A 12,864-nucleotide genomic window follows, 5' to 3' on the forward strand; every position below is an offset into this window, starting at 1 on the left:
CCAAGACACCGATGAAATTAAAGTTAAATCAAAGTTAATTTTGATAGTTTTTAAAAGTAAATGTAAAAAAAGAGACATTTCTGATTGGATGCCAAGAATCAAATTAGGACTGTGCTGGAAGGCGCTCATTCACTTTGATATTTTATAGCTTCATACTTTATGGAAAAGTTGAATTTATTTATTTACTTTTAGTGATTACAAACTCATTTGGTTTGCACTGAAATATCTTGAGAGTTAAAAAACCCAAATCTACCTGGTCCTATTAATCGCCCTCTAAACCTAATGAGCAGTAGACGGATTAGTCGAAGGGCCAGATGAATCTCTCAGGTACTGTGTCAGATCTGGCTTACTGGATTTTTCCTGTTTCTTGTACATGACTCTTAAATACAGTTAATCTGCCATAGATAGTTTGTAGGCCTGCCACTTCTTATTTGGGCCTCCATTTACCCAGTTTCCTCACATTTTTTAAGGACACACTGAGTTATAAAAAAATAAACATTCACCTTAGAAAGTCTGTAAACTATCTATATAGGCCAAACATGGGAGTCTTATGTTTTATTGTGATTCTGTGTCACAGGTATTTAGGCTCTTTTTTGATTCAATCTCAGTTTTTGCCATTTTTCTGCTTTTGCTGTTCGATGGTGCTCTGCCCTTTATGGCGTGCAGTTAGTAAGTTTCCCTTCATTCAATTTAGTAGCCATATGTATACATATGTCATATCTCACACCAGAGAAATGCAAACATTACACTAATATTTATTTACTAACCAGTAATAGTCGACAGGGAATGCCTGTCAGGGAAGTTGATACTCACAATTTAACTACACTGATGGCTGACGGAGCTAACAAGTGTGTGCATCTGTTGGCTCGGTCTCCTGGTATGTAGATCAGCGTGTCAGGAAGGAAGGTGGCAGACTGGAGTGACGACGTCTGTCCTAGCTTCTTCTATCTTACACCTCATTGCAGCTGAGACACTGACCAGGGAGGCTTCTTGTTTTTTCATTCTCGTGCCAGTGGCTCGGTTCTGGGTAGGACTCAATCAGTCGCTGCTGGATGGACTTGTTTAAAGTTTGTCTGTGATCATCGGCTTTTGACACTGTTGACCACCACATCCTCCTCGAAAGGCTTAAACATTGGGTTGGTGTATCGGGTACTGCCTTGGAGTGGTTCTCCTCATATCTACATAACCGATCTTTTTCTGTGGTGGTCCCCGATTTTAGGTCATCTTCTACCTCCCTTACTTGTGATGTCCCTCAGGGTTCGGTTTTGGGGCCTTTAATGTTCTTAATATATCTTCTCCCATTCCAGCATTTAATGGGCTCTTTTGAGGACATCTCTTATCACTGTTATTCTGATGATATTCAGTTGTACATCTCTTTTAAGCCCCAGGATTTATCTAAGCTTCAGCTTTTAAATGACTGCTTAGATTGTATCAAACATTGGATGGCTGTAAATTTCCTCCAACTCAACGAGGGGAAAACTGAAGTCCTCATATGTGCTCCGGACAGATTTGTATCCCAGATAGTGAAAGCCCTTGGTCCTCTTTCTGTGTATGTTAAATCCTCTATCAGGAATTTAGGTGTCACTTTTGACTCGACTCTTACATTGGATGGGCATGTGAAATCTCTGGTTCAGTCTTGTTTTTATCATTTAAGAAATGTGGCTAAGTTAAGCCCTATTTTATCTCGCCCTGAACTGGAGATTGCTATACATGCATTTATTTCCTCACGCTTGGACTATTGTAGCTCTTTGTTTATGTGTCTAAGCAAAGGTTCTCTGGATCGTCTGCAGGTTGTGCAAAACGCTGCAGGTAGACTGTTGACAAAATCCTCCAAGTAGTCACATGTGACACCATTGCTATTTCAGCTATACTGGCTTCCTGTTGAATTTAGAGTACATTTTAAGATCCTGGTCTTGACATTTAGAGCCTTGCATGGACTGGCATCTCCCTACATTTCCGGACTTGGTAGTTGTTTTCAAAAAACAACTCAAAACTCACCTTTTTAAAACTGTTTTTGGTTCAATTTCTGCCTGTTTTATATTGTCTGTTTTACCCTTTTATTATTTGTTATCCTATGTGCAGCACTTTGTGATTTCTGTCTAGAAAGGTGCTATATAAATAAAATTTTATTTATTATTTATTTTATTTATCTTTTATTTTTAGTTCATTTTAGATAGCCTGAGCGATCTTATCATAAGCGCAGTTGTGCTTGCAGCAGTTCTACTGTAATGCTGGGTACTTTCGAGACACATATACATCCCAAACACCTTTAGCAGCAGAAAAAGTCATGAATAGCATATTTCAGCTGAGCTTGCCTGATCTGAATTGGCTTTCATGCAAAAAAAACGACTGAACTGCAACATGCTGTACTTCCAGTGGCTTATTATATGTCAGTGAAGCTAACACCTAAAACCCAAAATAAGAGCAACCCTAAGGCTCTATGACACATCCAAAAAAGACGTTCTATTTTGGCAGCGTTTCTTGGTAGTGTTCCTCGAACACCGGGGCCGACACATTCTTATGATTTATCGTAACTTCCTTTTATGATATTTATCTTTGTGTCAAAAACAGAATTATGCCACGTTGCTCTTCTGCTGCTTTATAAACACTATAGAGTGTACAAAAACAAACAAAAAGCACCGGAGCAGAGACAGTGTTCTCATGCATAAGGCTCCACGTGATGTTGTCATTGGTATGAGTATATAGATGTGCAGCACTCGCTGAAGTTTGGGATCTACAAACTTTAAACATATACATGTCCTTCTCCTGTACATATCCACTGGCATTTCTACTGCCTATATGTGACGAGAGTGTAGTGGCTGGGTATCATTATGCTCCCACGGTGCTTTTTGTCCCTAATTGTACCCTGTCACCCTGTGGAGAAAAAATACATGAGCAGAATACACAAAGGCTTGTACTCGTCTGTGTGTTGTGCGCCAGAATCCTTTTGTTTCTGTAAGGAAATGATTGCAGACCCTTTTCTTGTCTTATATTACAGCGAGTTCAAACACGGGTTGAAATTAGGAAGGAATAACAGACAATGAGGATGTAACAGCTGCAGCACAAATGCGCGTGCGTGCGCACAGGCTACACGCTGAGTTACTGGTTAGACTGGTGTGTGTTGGAGAAAGTCAGTGGGTAGGCTTCACAAATCAGCTACTCCTCAGCCTTGGCGTTTCTGTTTCTCAGATAATGAGAGAACCTGCGACTGCAGACTGTGCGAGTGTGTATGATCACGCTCCTGCCAGTGACACGCGTACACACCCAGGCTGCAGGCCAGCGCAGTCTGTGCGTGCCTCAGTGTGTGAGCGACCCTGTCTGTCTGTGTGATAATGATTCTCTAATGAGCGCTGCTGTTAGCACATTAAAGAGACAGGCTTCAGAGTCGTCCTCGCGTGTGTGACTGTTTGCGTGTCACGTGGAAGTGCGATTTTCTTCCAAGAAAAGTCAGTGTGCATCGTCACTTTGTCTGTTCTTATCGTAGGACAACCATTTGCATTTCATTATGCAGAATTGATGCATGCTATTTTGTGCCAGAGAGAGATATAGTCCAGCAGTTATGTATTTGGACAGTTTTATTTGGGTTTTTTGTTATAAAATAATCCCACATTAAAGCATGTAGTCTTAGCTTCTTCTTCTTTTTAAATACATTTGCATCAGAACACAGAAAGAACTATTGGAGATGTAGCTTTTTAAACACATTCTGCATCCTGCTCAGTGAGGAAACGTCGTCCACTGAGTTTTGCTGCATCCTTATTGTTTTTCTTCTGTCAGCAAAGACACATTTGCACCCATACATGCTGGACTCGTAACACCACCCCCCACCATTTTTCAAAGGTGCTTTGGTCAGCCAGGGGTCCTCAGCTACATTCATATCTATATTTTGATAGAGGGTGAACATTTGAATTATGAATTTTGTTAAAGTTGACTAGAAGTTAGCATGAAGGTCTCCTGGGAGCATCCTGGGAGGCAACTACAATGCAAATAATTTTATGCTCATCCACAAGTCTTGTTCTCATCTGTTTGACTACTTTTTTCTTGTTTTGTAGTTTTCTTACTCTTTTAGAACTCAGTTTTTTCTTTTCACTGTTGCCAGGTGTTTGCTTATTGGGGTCTCAATAATACGGTAGTCTTTATCTTGGAGTGCCTTAAGGCAACTGTGTTTGTGATGCTATAGAAATAATCTTGAAGTGATCTGAATTTACTTTAACGCCGAAACTAAGTTACAATAAATCCAGCCATTTATCTTTCATTTCCATTATTTTGTCATGATTTTTTCTTTTCATTGGCACAAATGGAGTTCAGATGGAGTTCAGCTTGATGAAATGCAGAAAGGCTTTATTTCTGCGTTGTATTTGACTCTTCTTCACCATCACTCGTAATAATATCTGTTTTGTTTTGTTTTTCTAGCACTCTTTTTCCTCTTCATCCGCAATATGCGACTCTGTTTACCATTATTCACAGCATAATGATCATTACTGAATTTGTGTTTCAAGTCTTTTTGTAGTTGTAGATTCATCTTCAAGAGCTCAACTAAAAATAACTTTTTGTTGTTTGCTAATTCTTCTCATTTTTTCTCGCACCATCCTTCTTCCCCTCTGCAGCAGTACTTTACACTGCTCATTATAACAGACGGTGTCATCAGCGATATGGATGAGACGCGCGACGCTATTGTGCAGGCATCGAAGCTACCCATGTCCATCATCATCATTGGCGTGGGCAATGCCGACTTTGCCGCCATGGAGTTCCTGGATGGGGACGCCAGCGTTTTGAGGTCCAGCACAGGAGAGGAGGCTGTTCGGGATATTGTGCAGTTTGTCCCTTTCAGGGATTTCCGCAACGTAAGTATTGGTTTCAGTAGATACACACAAATATGTATAAACACCCAGTCTGATATGTTCTTATTCTCCAAATTGGCTGATGCTGCCCTCGAATACATGTAACACGAAATTCTTTCTGTTTACATAAAAAGAATTCAGTTTCTTCTCATAATGTTGCAGATTTCACATAATACACAAGGCTGAAATGTGTTCATTTTAATGAGGCTTCATACATGCTTGCTGCAGGTCAGCACACTGGTTAATTAGTGTGTGCACATTTTCAGGCTGTGCACAGGAGGGCTCATTAGGGCATTTTGGGTTTTGTCATCGTCTTTTTATGTGTTTATTTTTTGTCTGTGTGTGTGTGTGTGTGTGTGTGTGTGTGTGTGTGTGTGTGTGTGTGTGTGGGCTGATGGTGGGCGAGTTGATTTCCTCTGTAGTGGGAGGAACAGACAGTGTTTACTGGCTTCATTCCAGATTGTTGGTGGGAGGTTAAGAGACAGCAACTGACTGAACAGAGAGGAAGAGAGAGAAATGAAGCCTAAGACAGAGAGGAAATGTGGAAATTAGAGTGACCTGATTGATAAGCTGTGCTGGGAGGGTAGATTCTTTTGTACTAATTATTATCATTAGGGTTGTATAGTGCTACTTTGAAAGTTAACAGTTTTTTTTAACAAGTTAAAATGGGACTTGATGCTCGGTTCAAGCTAAGTATGATGGGTCCTGGGCTCCACTAAGGTAGTGTTGTTTCCCAGTTTGATTAGCTGTACCTCAGGGGTTTGGGCAGAGATGACCATATTAACAGTAGAAAATCTATGAAACAGAGTGTTTAGAGCTTTATGAAGGCTGCTGTACAGCTTTTGGTATAAAGATATTACTTAGCAACCTTTTTACTTAAGAGCATCTGTCACTGTACCTGTTTAGAGATGACAGGAAATAAGGAAAAGGATTAAACATTTATAAGTAAGGTGAAAGCAGTCAAAGCATTAGCTTTAAAATACTGAGCTTTACCACATGACATCATTGACACACTGAATTCAGTTTAGCTCAGTTTTATTTATCAAATTGTTATTTTTCCCAGCGAATGCCATCAACCTCTAGCGACCACTTGCAGTCACTCAGGGAATATTCATTTATCCTCTCACAACCAGTGGTCGTCAGATGGTCATAGACTGGTCTCTAAGCCTTTGAGACTGGGGCATTATTCACTTGATCCTACATTGTCATCACGATTGTCACACACTGGTGAACAAGTTAATGTGCTTAGTGGTAACTTGTCTACAATACCTCAACACTTAGTAGTATAAAACGTAAGAGTAGTTATTATGCATTTATGGTTAATTTAAGAATTCTGTCTTCACTCATATGGACGCTGTACACATATTGCACTTGGTAAGTGACAGGGTAAATGGCTAATGCACAAGCCGACTGTTTTGAACACACTCCACACACAATTTCACAGTGAGTGTATTAAAAAGGCCAAGGTTTCTGTACGAGAGTGAAAATGTCTCATTTTAAATCTTTCACTTTATTCAATCTAAAACGCAATGTGTTGTTTTTTTCTCTTCCTCTCAGGCGCCCAAGGAAACCCTTGCAAAGTCAGTTCTGGCTGAGCTGCCTCAGCAGGTCACCCAGTACTTTAAACAGCGGAATCTACCGCCCATTAACCCAGCACCAGAGTGAGACGCCCCGAAGACGAGAGCCCACATGAGATACAAGAGCTTGACAAAACCCCTCCTTTTTGTTAATGGCAAACAAAACAGAACGAAACTGTACAGTATATGTCAGCAGTAGACAAAAATTAGTTGTGGAAAAAAAAATCCAACGTTGAAGACATCTCTAAGTTTTCACTGATTAAAGAATGTTTGGTCAGTTTTCAGTGTAAACCCATCTGAAGTGATACTCTTTCTTTCTTCAGTCTTTCCAGCACACAGATCAGTGATGATAATGTGTAGAGTACCTTGCATGTCCAAAATGTGCAGATAAAATGCAGGTGAAACACTGGCCTGTTTAGGGGAAAATAAATTAACTTATCAGGATGTATTTTTTTTCTTTTGCTTTTTGCATGTGTATGTGTCTTGTGATTGATACCATGTGATACATACAACTCCTTTGTGTGAAGTCCTCTTTAAGCTGAACTGTATCAGTGGTTGATTCCTCTTTATTCTTGTACCTTTTCAGGTAGCATATCAGATGAAAGCTGTTTGCTTTTGTGCTCATGTGTGATGGACTCATACACTGAGTCTCAACAGAGCAGCATTTATTTAACCCTCCAGGGGGAAGGGTTCTGTTTAAAAGTTTTGATCAGCAGTTATCTGGGAGGCAGATTTAATGCTCCACTATCCTTGGTGAAGTAAAGAGGACATAACCAGAGAAGAATGAGGCATACTGGCAGCTGTAGCACTACCACAGGACAGATGTTGGACACTGAGTGTATTCAGTAGGCCGTTTTGCTAGCTTTTAAAAAATCCGTGTATTTTACTTATGACTTAAGTTCATCCTGCATGTTGCCAGTATCTACTCACTGTTTACAAACTGATGATCACAAATGCATGATGGGTTTTTTTCCTCAAATTATGTACTTACCAGATTTTGTAAATATTTTATGAGATTCTGTTGCAAAGAAAGTATTACGTGATAAAGACAGAGGCTGCAGCTGTCACAGCCTTAACAACTGGAGAGGGCAGAGAGAGCAGAGAAGGTTCTGATATGCATATATCGAATGTATATTTCTATGACACTGTTTATGTTATAAGAAGCCAATGTTTATGCCATGTTTTTAATGTACTTTTTATGCAGTGCTGAATCGTGTAATTAAACTGAAATGTGTATTGCTGTGCATCTTTGTACTAAATGTGTTGCTATTAATTTTATAAAGTTGTGTCTATGTCCACACTCAGGATAATAAAGTAAAGGAAAAGTCTCTTGGCCTCTGTGCAATGCCTATTGCACAACTTCCATTGAGTACTTATGAGACTAGCAGTATGATGCTGTAACTTTGAAACCACGTGTTATCCTGGTTGATCTATGATTTTAGTTGCATTCTCTTTGTTTTATAGTCCATTAAATTTTTCATTGAATGGCGGCTCTGAACTGTAGGACCGAGCCACACTCTGATAATGTGGAGAACATTGACTTCCCTGAAAATGATGTCGGGACAGCAGCACATGTTGCTATAACACTTGGTACAGAATTAACGATGTCTTCAAACATTGCAAGTTACCAAAGATCTGTGCACTAGTCTAGGCTGTGCACTTATAAGTCTCTGAATTTTTTTTTAAAGCACTACCATCTAAGAACCTAAAGATCACAGCCATTCAGCATTTATCTGGATCCTTCTGACTTATATATTGAAAATTCTCCAGATTCTCTGAATGCAAATGTGACCTGTGGTCTTTAACAATGTGGTTTTAACAGAGAAGTGAACCCTGCCCACTGATACCCCTGCCTCTCGGAGTTGCTCTTTTTATACTCATGTTGCTGACTTTTGTCCGTTAACCAAATTAGATGTAAAATGCTCGATCCGGTGTGTTTTTCAGAATTGTATCCATCCATCCATTCACTTCCGCTTATCCTTTTCAGGGTCGCGGGGGGCGCTGGAGCCTATCCCAGCTGTTATAGGGCGAGAGCTAGGGTACACCCTGGACAGGTCGCCAGTTTGTCGCAGGGCCTTGTTTCCAGTGTTGTTGAAATGGTTTTTTTTAGTAATAAAATTTCATCAACTTTAATGTGCAAAAATCACAGTAAATTTTGGGGCAGCAGTGGTAGTCGTTTTTGCAGGTGGTGCATTGATTAGCACGTTTGGCTCACAGCAAAGGTCCTGGGTTGTCTGTCTCCATGTGTTAGCCCTGCAGCAGTTTGGCAACTTTTCCAGGGTGTACCCTGCTTCTTGCCCAATAACAGCAGAGATAAACTCACATGACCCACATGACTGGATAAGAGGAAAGCTGGATGGCATTGTGTTTTTATCTACAGCTTTTGGAAATAACGCTGTATGAATATTCTCAAAATAACCACAAAAAAGTAGCCACAAAATGATGCAACAAAACTAAAAACAAACACCCACAAAGAGATACAAAATTATCTGAAGCTATGCAACATAGAAACAGCTACAACGCAATGTAAAGGGACCACAATAAGACGTTTAACACCAGTGATGCAGGGTGACTATGAAGAGTTACAAAATTACTACAGAAGAGGAAATGCAACCTTTAAAGCAACCACATAGAAACAAATAAATACAAATAGATGTTCACTCACCCCAAGCTTCTACACCTGCCTCTATACATAAGAGCAAATTTTACAGACACAGAGATGTGGGTGGTGGACACTTATATACTTTAACTCCACATGACTCACCTCTGATTTTTCCCATTGGTTTTGCTTAGACTCAAGAGATCATGAATTACAGCTTGCCGCTATTAAACAGACTAAGGAGACTAATTTCAGCTTACATAAAATTTGGCAGCTTAGAAACATGAAATACTACAGAGAGGAAAAGAAACTTCTTGAACCTCTGTGGACAGACTGTGGATTTTATAGTCCTGTGGTTTAACACCTCTGACTTTGATACAAACTACCTTGGACACACTGTATGTAATAATTGCCAGATTAAAAAACAATGTTGCTCCCGGGTGTGTGTGGTTTGCCTCAAAATGCAAATTACTTATTGACATTTTCGTATATTATTTGTCTGTCAGGTTGTCATAGCAACGCTTTTTACAGCGGCACCACACTAAACTAAGACACCCATGCCATCCTTAATGATGCCAGTGAACTGAGCTCAGATGGACTGAAACACTTGTTTCTGACCATCATCACAAGATCAAATCACCTTCTAGTCCCATTTGACAAACTATGTTTCTAAAGGCTTTGAGATTGAGTCTCTTATTTGAGCAGCAAAGATTTAATCCATTAAAGAGAATTGAAAAATTCTATGTTAAATGTTTAGCTTATTAACACACTGGGAGAATTTAAATGTTATCTTCACACCTTGACTGTCACCCTGTTTTTCAATCTCAAGTCAGCCAGCTGAGCTCAGCTCCAGATGTACAGTTCTCCTGCCAAGATCTTAATGAGAACTGAATACACATCCCACAATCCAATTAACCAAATTAATTTTGATCTAGTCCAATTTTGCGCATTAAATTCAACGCCCATGTTAGTCTGATTCTGAGCCACGGTATTGTGCAGACAGATAACAGGCCCTTTCATATACAGTCATAAAGAACCACCTGCGGTGACAAGAAGAACAAGAAGTCCGACAACAGAGGGTTTTGATCCCCACAGAGCACTGATGTCAACTTCCTGAAGTCAGTCCGGATTTCAAGGAAGATACTGAAGACACGGAAACAGCTTGAATCCACAAAAGACTCGTGCGACAAGATACTTGGAAGAAGCAACCTGCTAAGATTCTTGGAAAACTGTGCACAAAGTCTACCTAGAACAACAGGGACTTTTTCGCTTTTTTTTTTTAAGTCAGAGTGGTAACACAAAACATCTCAAAGCTGTCGGAACTGTCACCAAACTGCATTGTTAGAAATATAACAGAAGGTGTGTAGTGAAAATGATTTCTCTAGTTTAGTTCTAGATCTTCATTTTGTAATTAATTTTCTTCTTAACCATCACTTGTTAACTTGAAGTACCCTTAAAGGTACATTGAGAGTGTAATTACATCTTCCAACAAACTGATTTTCTCAAAAAACAAACAAACTTGGAATTAATCAATTTAAAATAGACAGGAGTGGGTGAGAGTTTGTGGAAGCTACCATGTTATCCCACTATCTTGAATACAGTGGCTGAGATGGATATTGTCATTCTGCCAAATCATATTTAATGTGTGTGGGTAGAGACCAGCCACTTAATCTGTGGTAGGACAAAGATGAATGAGTAGAGAACTCGTATGTTCGTGTGTCATGGAGGCAAATTTTAACTTTTGTCTGCACTTACTGACTTGAGATGTGAAGGATCGTACCATTTTATAAGGGTTACCTTCAACAAAGACGTGAAAACACAAATGAACCCTCATCCTCCTCACTTCAAGCCTCATCTACCTGAATGAATACGGGGCTTTAAAACAAAAAACAAAAAAACATGTAAAATTACTTATTGTTAGGCTCGAGTGATGTATACAGTCAATATCGATTAATGGGAGCCAGAGCTGTTGGATTATGCGCTTGAACTGGGAGGGGTAAAATCAGATGACTACAATCTGTAGTCTACCTGTTATTATTGTTTCTTGTGCACGCTTACATATTTTCTTGCCCATCTGAGCACCTGAGAGTGGAAGCCTACACTACTTCCTTTTTTAATGACTTTTATCTGACCCTTTAACTGAAACGTCTTGAAGAGTGAGATTTGCTGATGAAATGCAAAGGCATTTTCTTTGTCTTCTGTGCGCTTGACAAGAGAGTCACAAGAATTCTGCATGTACTTTTACATTTTACAATCACTGCTAGGTAGATTTTGTTACTTCTGGACAGAACCAGGATTGTTGTTTTCAATTTCCAACCTTTCCAACACACACAGAGAGCTAATTATTGTTAAGCAACAGATTTTAAAAAATACTAGACTTCTTGGACCATTTGTACTTCACAGCAGGCCATATTATTTTTTAAATACCTCCATTATAAATGCACTAAAAGGTAAGAACACCACAAAACGAGTCCCAGAAGACAACTGAAGGCTACAGGAACCATTCCAAAAAACTTTAATACAATCCAAATAAGTGAGTTATAAGTAAGATTCACCCCAAGACGGTTGTTATTAACCTTAAGTAAAAATACTTAAACCCTTTTTTGTACAAGGCTCTAAATATGTTCATCAGATGAACTTCAGTTTCTGACTTTTCCACTTTTTCTGCTTAATTTTCAGCCTTTCGGGTTACCAGTGTGGAGAAAACTGTATTGCTCCTCCAGTGGGTACAATATGAACAAAAAGTGTAATTACAGGTTTTCCTTTTCCATGAAGCTCCAGCTTTCAGCAACACTTTCTGAGAATGTTAGCTGCAATGGCAAAAATCCAATTTTAAGGTGAATAATCCATAATGGAGCCCTGGAGAGGGAGCAAAGAGCAGGGCTCAGGTGCAGGTAGAAAGGCAGAATATTCAACAGGTTCTGTGCTCCCTTTAGGGGCAGCCATTACATCTCTACATTACCGTGCTGGAGAAAGTGACACAATTCTGATGGGCTAAGAAAAGCACTCAGGCAGAGAGGCAGAGCGAGGGAGAGAGGGTGACATAGATAAAGAGACTAAAACAAGAACAGGAGATGGACAGAGCTCAGGAGACGTGAAATAGGGTCACGATGCAGAGACAGAAGAACATGGAGACAGAGGTGCACAAAGGTTGAGCAGTGGACACACAGTTGGCCAGTGTGTATATGCAAACTATAGAATCTTCCTGATTTTCCACAGCATTAGTTTAGGTCTGCACCTCTGTTTCTGTGTGCACTTTGTGTTCACAGCAGCAAATGACTGTATGCAATTGTCACCGTAGCTACCAGCCTATGATTCAGTTTCCACGACAACCCATCCTCTTCTTCATCTGCAGAGAACCTTTCGGTTAGAAACATGTGTGTCTCCAAAGACGAAGAGAGAGGGTGACAGTGAGGCTGCAATGCTCAGAGACCAGCCACATCGGGAAAGTAAACATTTCTAAAGCTATTTCAGGTGTACGCACACCGCCGAGCTCTGGTGGCGTAGGATCTGGCTCTTGAGTTATAAATCTAAACTAATGTCTAACATTTGTACAGAAACAGACAGCCAACAAGGGCATGATGCAGAGATTGGCACTGTTGCATCTGGTCAGCTGGGGCCTTTCTGTTCGGAGTCTGCATGTTCTCCCAGTGAGTGTGTTTGTATTTTATTTATTTATTCATTTATTTATTTATTTGAAAGTCAGGCTGATCAGTAACTGATTGGCCCTGGATGTGGATGGGAAACAGCGTGGTTATGTTGTTGTCTCTGCAAATCTGAAGGATCAGAGTCAAGTTTGTATTATGTTATTTGTTTATGTAAAATAAAAAATGAAATTATTCACAGATGC

At 39.8% G+C, this 12,864-nt stretch overlaps 1 protein-coding gene across 2 annotated transcripts in view; it reads left to right on the top strand.

The window, feature by feature from the left end:
- The window catches only part of cpne2 (copine II), a 55,011-nt gene extending 47,274 nt beyond the window's left edge, over nucleotides 1-7,737 (top strand). For both annotated transcript variants that reach the window (XM_086301716.1, XM_086301717.1), the window contains exons 15-16: nucleotides 4,605-4,841; nucleotides 6,396-7,737. In XM_086301716.1, coding sequence (XP_086157842.1) covers nucleotides 4,605-4,841; nucleotides 6,396-6,503 — 345 coding nt within the window. In that variant the 3' untranslated portion in view covers nucleotides 6,504-7,737. The remainder of the gene's footprint in view (nucleotides 1-4,604; nucleotides 4,842-6,395) is intronic.
- The last annotated feature ends 5,127 nt before the right edge of the window (nucleotides 7,738-12,864 follow it).

Source organism: Aulonocara sp. 'chitande type north' Nkhata Bay, linkage group LG7, assembly GCF_057382095.1.
Source record: "Aulonocara sp. 'chitande type north' Nkhata Bay isolate Kocher_YH1m ecotype deep benthic linkage group LG7, A_spYH_male_GT1.1, whole genome shotgun sequence".
In the NCBI taxonomy this organism is placed as follows: domain Eukaryota; kingdom Metazoa; phylum Chordata; class Actinopteri; order Cichliformes; family Cichlidae; genus Aulonocara; species Aulonocara sp. 'chitande type north' Nkhata Bay.